The sequence below is a fragment of the Amblyomma maculatum genome, chromosome 1, assembly GCF_055883805.1.
Source record: "Amblyomma maculatum isolate TAMU_Amacu chromosome 1, ASM5588380v1, whole genome shotgun sequence".
Taxonomy (NCBI): domain Eukaryota; kingdom Metazoa; phylum Arthropoda; class Arachnida; order Ixodida; family Ixodidae; genus Amblyomma; species Amblyomma maculatum.
The window spans coordinates 7,798,183-7,816,929 of record NC_139344.1 but is presented as its reverse complement, the minus strand read 5'-3'; the positions used below and the strand labels follow the sequence as shown (position 1 = coordinate 7,816,929).

Here is an 18,747-nt window from a genome sequence, read left to right as displayed (position 1 = left end):
CACGCAAAGATCATGTCAAAATGATAAAACCGCGCGTTAACCGAGCTAACAATTATCTACCTCGATTTAAAAAAATGCAACAGAAGCAAAACAGTAGAATTTAATGATACTCATTATCAGTACGTAAGGAGACTTAGGTGCCCCAGTAGTTTTTTTCTTGCTGGGATCACAATATGAGGTCAGCGGGAAGCCGGTACCAGGTGCTGAGTCCTTCTCGAGAGGAAATAATTTAATCGCAGAAATTAGATCATAGAAGAAGGCCCAAAAGTAAGCTGTCTGCTTATCTTGTCATTTGCCAAGAGGCCCTCCGTAACCTGCTAGCTGTTACTGTGCAGTGCGTCAGTCAGATAGTAGTAGTTTCTCACGCAGGACTAGTTTGGCGCCTGGCGCTTCAGCTTCATGTGCCCTTTTTTCTTATCCTTACACTCAGTTTTATTTCATACGGTTTACACATTTTTCTGTTTGCGAAGTGTCACAGACGTACGGAGCAGATGCAGACCTTCAGCTAGCCTGCCGCACGCAATAGGCTGCGTATATCAGTCATTCACCGTTCGTGGCCGGCTGTTTGATCTTCGCGTATTTTACGAAGCTATAATCTTCCATGCAGAACTGTCCAAGTGATGGTGAACACCCACAGTGCAGCATTGACAGTCATGGTTAGGCTGCCAGTTTTCCGATCCCCTGCTATCCAAGGCACCCAGATGCAAGCAACAATGTAAATTACCAGGCCATTTTTTCGCGCGTCCAAGCTACACCAGGCATGTGAAGCATGCAGTAGTAGAGGGCTGCAGATTAATTTTGAGCCCCTTGGGATCTTTAACGTGCACCGAAATCTCGAGACACAGGAGAAGTTCGTTTTTCACTTCCATAAAAAAAACGGCCGCTGTGGCAGAGATCGAGCTTGCATTCTTTGGCTCAGCAGCCCAGGGTTTTTGGTCAGCCTTAAACACTCTAGCAATCAGCAAGTTTCCCCCAGGTGTACTTGTAATCAAGTGTATGATTGTGATATGGCATCGTCCGTGCAATGCGGGCACAGAGCTTACCTTAACCCTTAACCCAACCCGGATGTGATCGTAAATGCAAAAAGAAAACAAACGGAAGCCAACGATTGAAGAATAGTGTGTCTGACATTTCCAAACAAAAAGAAAAGGTATTCTTGCTCCAGTGCACTTTCTCGTCTTCAACATTCGACACCACTGTGAATTCCTCACTGCTGCGGTGCCTCTCCGACTGTGTTTAAGACGCATAATAGGTATCTGCAAAGCCGATCGGAAATGTGGACATCAAAGAAAGGTCCACAGATCATTTGTTAGTCATTACTTCTCTTTTAAACATTAAAGTAAAATGATCACCAAGCCGAGAAAGCCGTTCATACGTTCCGCGCCAGGCAATCCAGCGATCGCAATCCTAAAACATGGCACCGATTACTCATTTCGGTTTTCCTACGGTAGATGGCAGCACTTTTGCGTAAGGTCTATAGGGGGATTTGCTATTGGGAGAAATATAGGGGGAGTCTGCTTTTATACATAATTCATAAACAGATCTTTCCCATTGAACCCACGACAGGATTGCGTGCTCTGTCTTCCTCCACACCGAATTGTCAAAGCCTTCCAGGTAGCATTGTGGCCATTGTGAAAGTCTATAAAAACGAACCTCCTTCTCGAAAATTCCTGTTTGCTCAACATAAAGCTGCACTGCACTAAAATTTGTTGGACAAACTCATTTCAACTGCCTACAGCTTTTCGCCAGGAGACTTTGCAACAGTCTGTTTGCCCAACAAGTATGTACAAATGACATTTGGTTGAGTTTTATTTCACTCTATACTCTATTCCCTGCTTTCACTTTTATCTTTTGTTTCACCACGTGCCAGAAAGTTTCCTGCAGTGCACCTGCAGGAAAGCCAAATTCTAAAATGAAACTAAATAAGCAACTACCTAAACAAGCCTTCTACAAATGTATTTTTTGCATCCACCATGGGCACATTTGTTCACAGCCAGCACGAGCACATGAATTTTGTCTGTGGCCTCACTCACTGTGGTGTCTCACTAATTTGAACTCACTTATTTGAAATCTCGAATAATTCAATTGGGTTGCAAAACTTTTATTGCATCACTCAAGCAGGTCTAAGGAGAGACGTACTAGACGGCCGCTAGCCCATGGCTGGCGGCGACCGCAGTAGACCGCTCGATGGCCCGTAGTTGCATCTTCGGGTCTGAGCTGACCAACACAGCTTCCCACCGCTCGAGAGAAGGGAGCTGTATTAATTCTGCCGCAAGTGGATCATTTGCACAGTTTCAGAAAATGTGGTCATATGTCGAAGGGAGGTAGACGTGATGCGACCCCTCACGAAATTGCGAATGGCTGCTTTAAAATCACTGAATATAATATCAGTGGATGTGTTTGCTATAGCTAAGGCTATGGCCGCTTCCTCCACCGTCTCGGAGGAGATGGTTGCGAGTGATGCGGTTGCCAACAGGGAACCGCTCCCCACCACGACCAGTGCGAACGCTTGTCTCAGGGTTTGCCGATATTCCGCTGCGTCCACGTACATACACTGCATTGCCATGTCAGCCGTACTTGACATATAGGGCACGAGCCCTCGCCATACGTCGACCTTCGTGGTGTGTGGGGTGGATATTCCTGGGTGAGGGTTTAATGAAGAGAGCTGTCCTAATGTGTGTAGGTAATTGTGTTTTCGCGTCCCTGTCCAGAAGTTGCTCGCACATATGTAGTCTGTATAAGATTGCCCTTCCCGCGTTCGTGCGAGTAAGTCATCAAAGCTGGAAGACAATTCAAAGGAATTATATGTAGTCTGTATAAGATGGCCCTTCCCGCGTTCGTGCGAGTGAGTCATCAGAGCTGGGAGACAATTCAAAGAATTCCTATCTCCAAACCAACTCTGAAGCAACAGCCTGCACCAGCTCTTTTAATTCGAAGATTTGGCTGTTACGCAGCAATGCCTGATCCCCACTGCGCCGCAAACTGCTGAACCGGTGGCATCTCGGAACCACCACAAGGCAGTGCCATAGAGCAAGCCAATGATTGATGTGCTAAGTATGAGCCTTCAGAGAGAAGATGCTTCCCTGCAATACAGCTGTGGATACCGGGTTCAAAGCAACATCTCAGGATTAGATACAGCTGCGCATACGCTCTTTGTTCCTGTCCAACCAGACCATTATCAAAACAGCATCTGGCGGAGGCACTCGCAACGAAGTAATGCCAAAAGTTGGGCGAGTTGGTTAACGTTCATGATTAAAAATAGCACTTGTCCGTGTCCTCCTTCCGTCCTTCATGTACCTTTTCGCGCTATTTTCCATCATGAACTCGCAACGAAGCACCTCCTACCGCTAGCAGCAGGATTGCTTCGTTACGAAAACAACAATCCAAATTTTGGAGCTAGACAGTTGAGCTGTTTGCAGGACTTAAGGGAACAGGGTAGGCAAAATTAAAAAAAAAGAAATCGATTTTTCATTTTTCTGCAAATCAAAACCCCTATTCTATTCTTTACATAGTCCAGTCCTTCATTTACCGGCACGCCAAATTTTTACACTGAAATCGAAATTTTTCGAAACCAAGGCGGCGACCAGCAATGTCCCCTTTTGACACCTGCTTGAGACCTTTGCCTCTCCTAAGTTGAAAGAAAAGAACTTTTTTCAGCCTCTATTTTGTTCACATTTAGCCGGATGATTGTCACTGATCTAGCAGTGAAAAGCTAGCTAGCACATTTTTTTTAGCCAAACAAATAATCAGACGCAGCCATATTACTCACGACTCATGGCATTTTGTTAGCGCTTCAGCGTGTTTCGTAGACAACTGACATTTTCTTTATTTTGAAGCTCCATATTTAGCGCTCATCCAATGATGAAGACAAAGAAGTGGTTAAGGAGACTGCGCTTCTACAGGAAGAGGCATGAATCAATCAGCAATGACACCAAATCTCCGCAACACAATCCAGCGGCGGATGCCACGGTCACCATGCGCATCTGCATCGAAGCTTTCACGCTCAGTAAGGCGCATGGAGGCCATAATGGCAAAACCTTGTGACCGTAGCTATGACCTGACTGACATTAACCTTCTCCCGTTTGCCGTCACCGAAAACTGTTAGTGCAAAGCATGCGATGAGGATTTCCAGCTGGTTGAAGATGCTGCACGACAAGGAGTTGCTGGCACGTTCTCCCAGCAATCTGTAAAGTTTCTCTCAGTGCCCAAGTCAAAACATCCAGACGGAAAACATCAGTAACATGACTCAAGTTGGCATTCGAAGTTATTCGAAATTCCTGAAGGGCTATTAGCAGTCCACTGGTTATGTGAAGCTGACTGACAGCAACTATACTTCGTACTGAGGGTTACACGACAGGTCCCTAAGGGGGTCGGGAGAGCAAGGCAGCTGGTACAGAAAAGAAATATTGATTATGGTGGTGACTAATATGCTGGTGCCTATTGAAAAAATTGCGTCAGTATGAATTTCTAGCGTTAGTATTATAATATTGCTTTTTCTTCCATTTCAGCAGCAATTATCTCAAAACGTGAATTTTTGCTACATTTGACCACTTCTTTCAGTAATTACAGGTGATAGAAATAAAACTTTGGGAGTACTGAGTAAGGACTACAGACAGTCTACTGAACTAGAATAATGAAAGTTAGTGCAGAGAATTTTAATTTAAAAGATATTTACTTCAGATTTTGGGTCTAAAATTTGGTAGGCCTTGTAAAAAAAAGCAAACAAAAAACCAATGTTTGGAAAACAATAATCTTAGTTCAGTATTACTACCTCAAATTTCTGATTACAATGATACCAAGATGAACGTTCTAACCACAGCAGATCATGAGAAAAATGGTCACAAACATAGGCTAAAATGCATGGGAGGAATAGGGCCTACCCTGTCCCCTTAAGGTAGTTTTGGACGAGCAGCGGGTAATAGTATGCGCTCCGTGCCGGTTCCCATTCTTGACAAGACATCGGGCTCTATGCACTAAGAAAAGTGCATTGATTTCCATGCGAACAGACGAAAAAAAAAAAATTCAATGCTATGCCGTTTCCGATTTCTGATCATCCATGAAACATGCTTCGCGGTGTGATCCGAAACTGCAGAAACATTCAGCCTGCCATTACAACCAGTTAGGCCACAGTGAAAGGAAGAGCAGAGCACGATTTTTTTGCCTTTGATCCCCACTGGCTTCAGACTGCAGCCTTTGTGATCACACTGTTACACCTTTGAGCCATTACACATTTACTGCTTTGAGTTGTGAGCACACTGCAACCTATCCTGCAAGAAGCTACAAAAACTGTGACGGCAGGTTGGGGGTTTGATTTTTACACAGCGAAATATGGGCCAATAGAGCTCATAAAGGCAGTACTTTCCGACAATAAAATTCTTTGCCCGTGTACTTTTCTTCTTTTCATGTGCCATATTACAGTGGAATTTTGTTGATAAGATTTTTCACGGGAATGGGAAATTAAAATGCATTATCCGAAAATAGTATTACCCAAAACAGCCCCCAAAAGGTCATGAATGAAGCATACTTGGCACAAAACTTACTTTTATTAGCGCGGTTTGAATACCTTGTCCATTTGAGCTGGACTTTTTGTTTTTCAATACAGAAACGAGCCACAGATTCATCACTTATTTCTGCAGGCGCAACAAAGTCCCAAAAAGCGTATAAAAAAAAAAGAAAAAGATAAACGCGCTAAGATGTTATCGCAATGCAGCATCTTTGCAGGCTGCCAAGGTCAGCACTGCACACTGCGAAAGTGAGGGTGCGAAACAATGGGACCCACTATGAAATTCGGGGGGGGGGGGGGGGGGGGGGGAAGAATACACCAACAACAGAGGTAAGTGCGAGGTGGGGGAGGGTTCGCATTTACGAGCAAAAATTACTGAAACATCGACCAAGAGCACTACAGTTACTGTGGCTGCTATGCTCCCCCCCCCCCTCCTACTAGCACTTTTTCCCTGCCTTATAATGAGAAAAAACTTCGAAACCACAAAACTTTTTTAATATAGTATTTTCACAATCGTATTATCTGAATTCACATGAAAATATGATTGCATTAGCCGTACAGAAATGCACTGCCTCTATAGGGCAACGACCAGGAATGAAAAAGAAAAATGTTGCACCAAAAAACGTATTAGGCAAGATCGCATAAAGATTTCACTGCAATAATGCAAAAACCTGGTAATTATGAATATTTACGCAGCCTGAATGAATTCAAATTAACAAGGTTTTACTTATTCACATACCTTATCATACCCTCAGAAATGTTGATATGGCCCACATTAAGTTTGTAAATGCTCAGCACTTCCCCAGACATGCAACACTCCTTTAGTGTGGGCTTGGCATTTTCTTGCCTTACGAAAAATATTCAGCTGAATTTGCAAAACTCTAGCCAGCCCTCGAAGCTAGTTTGCAAAGCTTAAACGGGTCATGCGACCCTACTTAATAAAGTTGGCTTGCGTGGAATCATCTCCACAAATACGAATATCCTCCAGCAAGATGTTGTTAATTTCTCTGATAAAAACTGAGTTATCGGCAGTCAAATGTTCATGACAACACAATGTCATGAACATCTATCTACTATTGTATCTACTATGTTTACAAGATGTTGCAGTACCCCTTTAAAGGGCCACTGTCCACCCTCCGGTCGAAAATATTTTCTTCCCCGGTAACTGTGAGACTTCGCCTCCAGAACGCAAGGCCGGAAAATGTTTTTGAAAAGAGTGAATAATTATGCAGTTACAGCCACCGCAATCACCCGATTCTGTCTTGTTTCTCTCCTCCCGTTTCCTTGCAAAGGGTTTTCACTCTCCTGCCTGACGTCTAGCCTCCGCAAGCCAAATGCCCCTTCCTCCTCTGCGTTTTGCTGCAGGTGGGGCGTGGTACTCTGCATGCGCAAAAAAAAAAAAACGGGCGAGGGAGTGCACGCCGCTGCATTCAGTCCGGCCGTGGCGAGAGAAGAGTGCACAGAGAGCGGTGGACACAATTAGTAGTGTACTCCCATCCTTCACCCGTCAGTCAGTGAGACGAACCAATGGATGTCGTTTGCTAGTCAGACGTCAGCCTTGCGGCTCGATGGGCCAGCGTACAGAACGGGGAAGTTGGTTTCCCGCAAGGGAGGATGAGAGAGCTTTGATCTGCATTTTTACTTTTTTTGCAGCGCGCATATCACTGTAGCATTTTGCACAAACCAGGTATCTCCGGTACCTGATCGAAGCACTGGGCTCCTTTGCTTAACATACCCTGGACAGTGGCCCTTTAATTTGCAACCTTCTTAAGCATTTTCCCAGTTATGAGTCAAACTCAGTAGTAAAATCCACTAGTCAAGCCCACTACGTATATCCCTGTTTACCCATTACTAGCAAGGAACAAAAAAGGAGCATTGAAATATTTCAAATGCTTAGCACTTGTAGGGCCAACGCTTGGAAGTTTGCTAATGCGCATTCAATATCCTGTGTAGCCTCAATAGGGAAGCGAAGAAAAAGGAATAGCATCTAATGCAGGGAACTGAGCAGCAGAACTTAGCCAGGAGCCAGACATGTTACCTTTCATTGACCACTGGAACGAGAGATAAAAAATTACAAGCACACACTGTTGCTCCACAAGAGAAAAATCTGAGGCCATACTTTGCTGCAGAGCGCAGGCTCAGCACGAAAGCACAGGAAGTGCAAAATATTTGTGTCTCTTATTGCCCACCTTACAGGTTAGGACCCTTCACAGGTGGCTTTCTCACGGGTGTGGCTTCCAGCAACTCTACAAATTGCAAGTATTTAGAACACTTTTACAATTATTTAGAACACTTTTAGGTCACACCATAAAAGGCAGCCAGCATTTTTAAAGCTGGCATATGCATGGCCTTCACAAACTTTAGCCAGTTGCAACATCTGCTCATCAACATTTGCAATGACACCCCTTTGAGGTGTCATCATGAGCATGCATTTACCTCCATGGCTGGCTAGACAGTGCAGGCCAATAATCCATCCCTTTCGTTATAATCACAGGCTGCTCCTCCTTGAAATATGCCGTCATGAAGTGCTCCACAGAAGGACAGGCAAGGCGAGTCACTGGGAACTTCAAATCCAATGACGGAAGCGTCTCACACTCCACCTAGAGAGAGGAAACGAATGCGCAGCATTAAAACAGAGTGGTAAGAGCTCAGAATGTTAGGACATTGTCAAGATAAACACCATGCTATTTCTGAAAATGTTTTCTACAACTTGCCAGTTTCAAATTTGTTAAGCGCATTTAGCCAAGCCATAACAGCACACCAATTCATCATGTGCCCGAAAATTGGCACAGGAATATGAAAAGCTTGGCGGCCATATGAGCTGAAATCCAAGACTCCTATCAGTGTGGTTTTCTTTTATTTGCATCCCCTGTTGTGGTGTTCTCATACCAAAACAGCAAACAATTCATTGTGCTACGGAGCAAAATGTCTGAATATACCACAGTAGCTGGTCAGCGTAACAGTACTAATAACCCTTTTGTCGATATTCATGGATACCCCGTTTTCTACAAGTGTAACAGCTTCCCATATAGCTGCCTTACCTGACTGCATCCAATCTAGCTGTCTTACCTACCACTTCCACTGATATTATGATCTCCTTACTTGGCTGGGTAGCATAGTCCTTTCTGAATAAGATAAAATTATCCCTCTTCAAACTCCCTTTTTTATTCTTCACTTAGCTTTTGCCATGTTCTCTTAGGTAATTTTAGGCCTCAAAATTTTGTGGTTCGAACACTTTATCTTGCCCAACACTTCTATATTCTGTATGATGAAGCAATTATAACATAGTATGGCCTATTTTCCATATTCTGTCCATATCTGCACAAGAGAAGAAACATAGACTGATCAAGCATGTCAGGCCTAAACCCGATGTAACAATAATCCTGTTTTGATTAAATTCCATTTGTTTTTCCTCACTCTTGGTCACTGGCACAAATGGCATACCACCCAATGGTTACTGGTTCAAACCGAATAAAGTGAGAGATGCCATCCCTTCAGCTAGAGTGCAAAAATAAATTAAATTGCACTGAAACAAAGCAATTACATGTCACCAACCATGCATCCTCACGTAAAGGGAACACTGCTGTGAGGACTTGCTACTGGCAGTTGGAACACATCCCACTAAACCAGGCATTTCCATGGAGATAGGAAGTCTTCACCCATGCTCAAGAAAATGACGTGAACGCCATAGCTATAGACCTATCTCGACAATAACCACACAGCCTAGCATATGAATGCTGAAGTTGAACTCTTGCGGGACCGCCCCTCTGACTACTGTTCACATGGTTTTTGACGAGCTACCAAACGCAAATTTCCATGCTTTGGAAGCCCCATCGAGGCAGATAGTATGACTGTAACTGTTTCCTGTCCTGTTTGATTCACTTTTTCAGAAAGCACTGACGCAAAAAAAATATTTATTCGTGGCAGGCAGGGTGGTTCCAAGTTTTGAACAAAAAAAAGGCGTCGAGCTTGTGTCAGAATGCGCTATGAATTCGACACAAATGACATTGTTCCTCCCCTTCTACTGTGACTGTTTTTTATGAACCCAAATGCAAAGAGTCCAAAGATGACTTCATGAGCTCGGACTTCAGCTCGGATGATGAATCAGGCAACTATCTGCTTGGAACTTCAACTTGGGGACAAAAGAAAGCATACTAACTTAGCTCACTCTTGAGCAGTATAGCGCTTCCTCACTTTGCATATCCAATGCTTTATTTCCATTACCTAAGGTGCCAGCAACCTATGATAAGGTTTCAGTAACAAGAAAAGTTCAGGCAAGTGAGGTGGCTCCTCCCGAACATGAACAAGTGCAAAGCTCTTTCAGCAACACTGAGTGGGATTTGGGCACCTAGCTTACAAAAACACGGCTCCTAGAGCAGTTTTTCAACTTCGACAGCGAACTATAGTAGAACAGCGATGATACAAATCTCACCCAGTCCCAAAAATTTGCATGACCCGAAAATTCATGCCATCAAAAGAAACCAAAATCAAAACGCAGAAGCATGGAAGAGGCATTCACAGAGATTTGTTTACAACTGAGGAGATTTATTTACGACGCTGCACTGCCGCAGTGCATAAAATGCAACACACGATCGGAATGTCAGTGATGTGATGGCTGCTCACTGCTTCAAACCTCCCGTGACGTGTACGACACGACAGGTGATTGCGACATCGGCAATGCGCTGGCCACATACCACTGCAAGTTGCTTTCCGAACACTCTCTCACATCATTACAGGTCAGTCATACGATTGCGTGAACTGTGAGTAATGTGTGCGTTCGTATGATCCGTAGTGGCACCGAATTGTATGGATCATCCAAAACTCTTCAGAATGTATGCAATGTACTAAAAAAAGAAATCTAAAGATGGGACCAAGCTATTTTTACACCTAAAAAAAGAGACAGCGTAGCATATATTTTGTATGGTCTAAATGACTTTTATTGCGGCGTTTTATTCTGATATTCAAGCCTTTTCCAACTTTTAGGGAGTTATCTCAAGTTTGCAGAGATATTTTTTCTTCATGACATGTAATAAAGTTAAACAAAGCAAATTGTATGCATTTCACGGAGAGCCTACATAGCTGAATTTTAGAATAGATTATAGTGGATTTGTGTAAATATTTCATTTAACAGAATCTTTTTTTGAAGCACCATCAGGGCCGTCTGTTTTAAGCTACGGTCCTGATAGAGGTAATATCAAAAAGGAAAAAAAAAAATAAATATATCAAGCAAGCAATCTGAGGCTCCAAGGCTCTGTCAAGCTGCAGGCAGCTTTTACTTCAGACCCCCGCCATCATGTACACGGCAATGGAAAATAAACTTATTATTATTACTATAATAAGAAAAGGGGCATTGTGCCACATTTTGTATATTCTGAAATATTTTATTACCCTTTCGTGCTTTGAAACCTATGCTTTTAAAGCTTTTGGTAAATTTTTTGCCACAAGTTAACACTCATTTTTCTTTTTTTTCAGGTTAGATATACTGCTGAAGGTAAATATTATCCACATGCATGAACGTGCATTTAAAGAGCAACAGTTTGGTATATGTTATAAATGGATCGTTCAAATGTTGCATTCACAAAGAGGTTTTTTTCTAGGACCCCTCAGAATCGCCTTTTTTTTTGGCAGTCCCGATTCCCGAATGAGTTAAAAATCAAAACCCTAATGAGCTAAGCTAATTCCATAAAACATAGCTAAATCCCCTTACATAGCTGGCATTTATAATTCAGCTCTCTCCTTACTACAGAAACACGGACAACTTCAGGATGGTGTGCATGAAAAGTCTATTTAGCCACAAATTTAAACATTTGTTTATTTCAGCACATGACGGTGTACTATCTCACTCAATATGACCTTTAACAACCAGTAGCGTGGCTGCAGTGCTTACTAGAAGCATGGTGGAACTGACAAGCGGAGTGCTTGAAAATGAAAGGGACAGGATTTAGCTCTTCCAGATTTCAGCGCCCTCCCCTATGTCATCTGCTCTTGGCAATACTAAAATGTTTCGTCCTGTCCAAGCATTATCGCATCGCCGATGCCTGCGTGACAATGCCTGTGTGACAATGCAAAGCACTAGGCGCACTTGATCCTATTTACTATATTCAACGTTTCTCACGCCCACTTCTTGCACCCCTGATAAAGTTTGGGGCAGGCTTGCGCTTCACACACAGCGTGATTTCGGAATGCAAAAAGCTGTTCGTACGGTCAAAGCTTTACACTTTCCAACTGAGTTGAGCAGACAACGTGGGGGATGCAGGTGACTGCCGCAGCGGCGGAATCCTTTCCATTTGATTTTCAAGTGCACCGCTTGTTGACACCACTGTGCGTCCAAAAAGCGCTGCGGCCAGACGCTCGCTGGTTGTAAGACATATTGAGCCCAACAGTGCCTAATGCAGCCTTCCTTTTAATAGCATAAAGAAAATACAGAGCATATATTCCATACAAAGAAAGAAAGTGCCCCAAAAACCTTACAGCTTACACTAAAATTAACAAAAGAATGATTTATTTGGGCACAAATTTGAAAAAAAAAAAAAAAAAAATTTGGGGATATATGCTTCACATGTAATTATGTCAAAAAAGAGTATTCAAAGCTACCAAGGTCTTTACGGAAAAAAGTGGTAGACATTTTAACATTAAATCCATTCACCAATGTAGGCCGTGGGCAGCACTGGAGATAAAGAGCATCTCCTCGACTAACACCTTCCGTAATGAGACCTGATTACTTTCTCCATGAAGGACTATGGTTGTTATCGAGCAACTATAGATATCTTCCAGTACTTTCACATATAACGAACCAAATACCTCAGAGGCCTAAGTTTTGAATGGGTTTCGATATCATGCAAAATAGATTTATACTTTTTGTTCCTATGAGGAATTGTAGCCCAAGGTTCAAAATGACTTATTTTCATTTTTTTTTTTCTCTTTAGACTGCAATTAGCCACTGAATGATGACCTTTTCTCTGATTATAAATATTATACACCTTTTTTTTACACTCTATGGAGAAGTCATCAAATGTAATCACAAAATTAGGCAAGCAGAACAATTAACTTAATTTCATAAATTCCTCTATACTGGCACTGGACTAGGAAACTCATGCAGGATTATATACATTACCAGCATCCTATATTTTGGTGTTCACCAAATGTTATCTCCCCCCCCCCCCCCTACACACACACACATAAAAGGATTCATATAAGCATGTTGCATATTTAGGCACAAAATCTAGCGGTTAAGATCAAATGCCAACAGTTCAACCTATAAAACCAAGAAGATTGTCTGTTTTGGCTTTTTTCATTGTGCACAGTCAGGCCTTGGCAGCGAGTGGCTTTTCTCTCCTGTTCCAGGCCTAGTTTTCTGTTGCCAAAATTTTTGCTACAAGCTAACACATTTAAAGTGCCCTCAACAATGCACAGCATAGTAATTTCCACACTGAAAAGCAAACATTCACGGCAATCATTGCAGAAATGTTAAGTCAACCAAAAAAAAGAAGAAGCTAAAAAAGCACTCTGTTGTCGCTCCAAGCATGTAAAAACTAAGAAGCCCTTCTAATGCACAAAATGTTCCACCCATTGACTGCACACTACTAAACTGAAGTCAAAAGCATTGTTTTACAGCAAAAAGCTAAAAAAAGCTCGTGATGCATTCAATGAGGTAGTATTGATGTCCAATAACCCTAAAGGGCAGAAGACCATGCTGGAAAAGCAAGAATGCTTCAAGTTTCACAGTTCACTTTCAGGTCTTAAGATTAAAAAAAACACTAACTACAATTTCGTTTTCTCTGTATCACAGACTACATACATAATGAGACAAGAATACAGTAATAAGGCAACGCATTTAGTGCTAAGTACTGTAACCAAGGCACACTACAATGACTCCTGATTAGCAGATGGTGCCAGGAGAGCCACCACCAGAATGCTACCAGTGAAAAGCATAAAATGCACTGCAATCTAGGCTTGCCAATGGTTATGTTCATGTTAATCAGCAGCAGAAGGTGTAGTCTGCCATACATAATTAGTCTGTGCGCAAGAAATTTTTAAAAAAGAAACGCTGCCCAGCCTGTACAACCTAAAATGGGCTCTGTCTATCACACAAAAGTAAAGCAGTTCACTATGGAAGGTGTGCAGTGTACCATAACTATGTGCACCTACCTTAAAAAAGCAAAACTCATGATTGGCCACAAAAAACTGCAACACGAAAATGCATACCTTTTTAAGATCTTGTGAACAAATTAGCTCCGGTAATTCCTTGTGAATCTTGGCAGCAAGCTTTGCTAGTATATTTTCCATGATAGGGGCTCCCAGTATAAGACCCATGTCACAGGTATATAGAATATCCTGAAAATCAATTAATAGGCTCAATGCCGAAGAATGCACCGAATTATTAAGTAACCATAGCACAATAAACAGGGCTGAACAATGAATAAAACATGACAAATACAATGCAACCATTATGCATCCATACCTCATATTGCTGCACATTACCAGAATGCTTTTTTTTTTGTTGTTAAGAGTATCGACCTTTGCATCGGGAGAGGGAGTTGTCAAAATTTCTCCTCTCTGGATTGTCGGAAACCGGTTTCACTGCAGCTTCCACCGTGCTAGCATGAGCTGCGCACGACAGTTCAGTGAACTATTAATATGACAGCACTCAGGCAACCCTCATTGCAAAGATCTAAGTTTCTGAACACACCACCCTGAGATTTTTTTGTAATTTTCTTTAGAAAAAAAGGTGCATTTATTATACCAAATAAAAAGACCATGAAATGCACCTTCAATAACAATTCTACTTTTTCTTTGAAATGATTTGCCTTTCATACAATATGCTCATTAATATAGTTCACCGCAGAGCTTACAAACACTTTTTGATGAGTCAGAAAAATAATTTAGCCAGCCCCAATACTTGCGTGCCAAGCTGAAAGTGATTTCATACATGAACAAAAAGATTGTGAATGCTTTCAAATGCTCACAGAGGTTCTGCTGCTTGCTACCACACAACAGCACCCTGCACAGCACTATCCTTAAACTCTCCCTCACTGCCTAATAAGAGCTGCCAACCATCCTTCATTCTACAAAACAGAAACAGCCCAAATTTTCACCAGAAGTTATGAGTCCAGATTTGACCATGCCATGATAGCTATACATCCTACATTTAACCCATTTGGATATGAATTCCGAAGACAAATACTAAACGTAACACAAACCAAACACAAAAAGAGGCAGGGTCCAGCACACAAGCTACAAATCTTAGCGGCATCAAACGCTGTGCCCCTTTCACAACACTAACCAGTGCTACAACATGTTACCATTTTTTTCTTTTTTCTGCAAGTGCATGCTGCTTTCACTGCTGATGATTACTTATTTTGTTGATGAGGATTATAAGTTTCATTGATGCAAGGGAACCATTGGCCAAAAAGTGTCAGCTAATGTGTTTTAATTTGCATCAGTTAAGTCAAAAACACATCTTTCAATTTCATCCCAGAGAAGTCGATCAACAGGCCAGGGGGAAGCCTGCAACCACTGAAAACCAGTTGGTACACCTCTCCTGGACTATAAGAGACAATGTAGTAGACAGCTGCCAAGTTAATTTCGGCCACCTATGGTTCCTTCATGAGACACTCAGTACAACCAGTTATTGCTCACAGTAAAAGGACAAATTGGTCCCGTTTTGAAGTGAATGGCAACGCAGTGCATCACCTGGGATTCACCTCAAAAACTTGGTGTCGATGTAAGCATTTTACTTGCAAAGTTTGCCATCATCATCAGCCGGACTGTACCCACTGCAGGATGAAGGCCTCTCCCATATTACCCCAACTAGCCCAGTCCTGTACTAGCTGCATCCACTTGACCCCTAGGAACTTCTTAACCTCATCCACCTACCTAACTTTCTGCCACCCCCTGCTACGCTTTCCATCCTTTGGAATCCAATTTGTTGCCCTAAGCAACCATCAGTTGTCCTCTCTACGCACTACATTCCCTACCCATGCAATTTTCTTCTTGATTTTTACTAGAATATCATTAACTCGAGTTATTTCTCTGACCCACTCTGCATGCTTCCCATCTCTTAAAGGGCCACTGTCCGGGGAAGGACCATTTAAGCGAAGGAGCCCAGTGTTTCGATCAGGTACCGAAGATAGTCTGTGCAAAATGCTACAGTGACACGCGCACCGCAAAGCAACGAAAATACAAATCAAAAACTCTCTCACACTCTCCTTCGGGAAGCCAGCTTTCCCGTTCCCTGCGCTGGCCCGTCGAGCTGCAGCTATGACGTATTTGTCAAAAACGACGTCCATTGGTCCGTCTCGCTGTCTGAGGGTGAAGGATAAGTGTCTGCCGCTCGCTGCGCGCTTTTCTCTCGCCACAACCAGACTGGTTGTAGCGGCACGAGCTCCTTCGCCCTTTTTTTTATTATTATTTTTGCACACGCGGAGTGCCACGCCCCACCTCCCGCCAAACGCGGAGGAGGAAGGGGAATTTGTCTTGCAGAGGCTAGACGATTAGGCAAGACGGTGAAAAACCTTTGTGAGGGAACGGAAGGAGAGAAACAAGACAGAATCGGGTGATTGCGGTGGCTGTAACTGAATTATTAGTTACTCTTTTCAAAAAACATTTTGCGGCCTTGCGTTCTGGGGGCGAAGTCTCACAGTCACCGGGGAAGAAAATATTTTCGACCGGAGGGTGGACAGTGGGCCTTTAACGTTACACCTACCCTTTTTCGTTATATAGCCCTCAGAGTTGTCCTCAACTTAAGTAGAACCATTTTTGTAAGCTTCCATATGTTTCAGCCACATAGGTGAGTACAAGTAAGATGCAACTGTTACATACTTTCCTCTTAAGGGGGGACGCGGGTCTTTGCGACCGAACAGTTGTCAAAAAATCGATTTTTCAATTTTGTCATAGTTGGATGCACCTCATCATTTTGACAAGTTTGGTGGCCCAACACTGCATATTTATCGAAAAATTGCAGATTAAACATGCGAACTCGACAGAACTACTCGCGAAAAAACATAGCCTATTTTGCGGTGCCTGTCGCGCCGTGAATATGCTTTGCAGCGCTGCGATCTTGGTCCCGTGCCTATGTAGGCCTAGTCAAGCTGCTCTAGTAGCTTTTATTCAGGAAACTTTCCAGCAAAAACTGGAAAATAAAACTGAAATTAATTGACCTACGAGGTGGACCTGGCTGTTCCAAATATTGCGGCATACCCCGTCAAGCTTGTGTGCATGATGAGCAACTTGAGAAACCTTTACCGCAAAACTTCACATCACCCTCTTCAAAAACATGTACTACTCTGCCCTAGATTAAGGCAGCTGGCTGATTTAGTGAATGCCTAGATTGCAGCAATCTCCCTGTATACTTGGACTTGACAGTACCGGGTCTAGTCAGCATCAGAGAAGTGAGGTCACCCTTACTCAACCCGCTTAGTGTCTACATGAACTCGCTTCTAGCAAGTAAGTATAGCAGCGGTGCCTAGCACCGAGATTTGCACTTATTGTGCAACCTCCCTGTTTGAGTTTGATTCCGTTGCCTTTTAATATTGAGAGCTTCACTGATAATTTTTAATCGTGATGAGGGCTAGAAAGCAGTCGATTTTGTCAACACCCTAGCCTCACCGGAATTGTTTTGATCCGAGATTTTCCCACAACTCGACTCCCTGAATGGACAGAGTCGACATTTAGACAAGTGGGTCAAGCGAGTTAACTGGACCCACTCCGCTGCCTACTTTACTCAACCTGACTGTGTACACATGAACCCAACAGCTGGTTTTTTACTGAACAAACTAACTCGACCCAACTCTGGAGAGTCCGTGTGTACAGGGATGAGAATGCTTCGAGATTTTAGGTGGCCATGCCTTGGCACATACAGTCCTTTTCATGGTGACTGCTGCCTAGATGAACAATCACTCATAAGCACTGAGGAGCCCAATCCCATATTTTTTTTTAAGGCAACAATGCATAAATTGAAATGCTACAAGAGAATGCAAATTAACATTTATAGATTCATACCCACCTCCATTGGTTTTGCCAAGCCAAGTTCGCACAACGCTTTTAGCAAACTGCCATAGCTGTACATCCGCCTCCAACTCAATGGGACGTCCTTCCAATGACCAATGTTGATCATTTCCCATGACATATCACGAATCGCCCTGGCAGTATCGAAGTTTTCTTGCAGCACTGTTATATCTAGGGAAGTAACATGACATGATACAAAAACTAGCAAGGCATTTTTTTTTTTTTTTTTTCATTTCCTGTAATGTCCAATGCTAACACCAGACTACTGCAGAAGCGTTTTTCACTCTTCTCGCATGAGCTCCTACAGACACCCATGTATTTTATCGAGACTATTCTTTTCCCACCTGGATTTAAAGACATGGTGCTCCCCAGTTATCTATTTTATCGAGACTATCCTTTTCCCACCTGGATTTAAAGACATGGAGCTCCCCAGTTACCCAGGCGAAGCGCACGTCCGCGGGCAGTTGAAAATGTGCCGACAAGCAAAGGTGGAGATGTACATGCATTGTGCATCCACGCATAGAAGCCTACCTTCGCAGGCATGCGGATGATTCACGAAGTCGACGCATTTCCTCAGAAGAAACGTCACGGGTTCGTCGTCACCTACAATGTCATCGGTGACAAACGCCACGGGACAGCCCAAATGTTTGTCAGCAAGACTAGTCATCTGCATAAATTTAAGGACAACATATTTGTGCATGGGCAGTAGATAACAGCAGGCGTGCGTGCAAACACGGAATGCAGGTTTACGTACGTACAATGAACATCTATGCCAAGCCAGTTGAAAGTGGCCACCAGCAACAATCACACATGGTCCACTGCCGTGCCCTGGCGCTATTTCAGCACAAGCAGACGCGTAGCATGCCGGAAAGTATTCAAGTTTTTAGTACAGTTAAGTGAACAAACGCGCCACAAGCAATCACTGTGCGCAGCTTTGGCTACATCGGCTCAAACCACGGTGGTGGCTTAAGTAGCTCCGTCAACAAACTCCACAAAATTCACCCCGTCATGTGTGTACAAACACTAACAAGCATAAATGTAAAGTGTTGAGGCAGTTTAGAACTTGTTTAGGACGCACGACCCTCCAAATGCCCGGCAAGAATCGATTCAATCGAACCGAACCGATAGCGCTGCAGCCATCCGTAAACATAAAGGAATAAAAAAAAAAAAAAGAAAAAAAAAACGCAAGCTGTCGATGCCGATGAGGTTAAGTCAGTTATGTGGTCTCCAAAATCGTT

General features: G+C 43.0%; 1 protein-coding gene across 4 annotated transcripts in view; it reads right to left on the bottom strand.

Annotated features, from left to right (window-relative positions):
* Positions 1 to 18,747, bottom strand: part of JMJD5 (Jumonji domain containing 5) — a 45,650-nt gene that overhangs the window by 26,647 nt on the left and 256 nt on the right. For 2 of the 4 annotated variants that reach the window (XM_084587697.1, XM_084587693.1), the window contains 4 exons: positions 18,041 to 18,176; positions 17,508 to 17,680; positions 13,709 to 13,837; positions 7,940 to 8,103 (listed from right to left, as the gene is read on the bottom strand). In XM_084587697.1, the coding sequence (XP_084443823.1) occupies positions 7,940 to 8,103; positions 13,709 to 13,837; positions 17,508 to 17,680; positions 18,041 to 18,176 (602 nt within the window). Of the gene's footprint in view, positions 1 to 7,939; positions 8,104 to 13,708; positions 13,838 to 17,507; positions 17,681 to 18,040; positions 18,177 to 18,263; positions 18,677 to 18,747 lie in introns of those variants that run through there. The other 2 variants (XM_084587696.1, XM_084587694.1) reach the window with 2 other exon arrangements.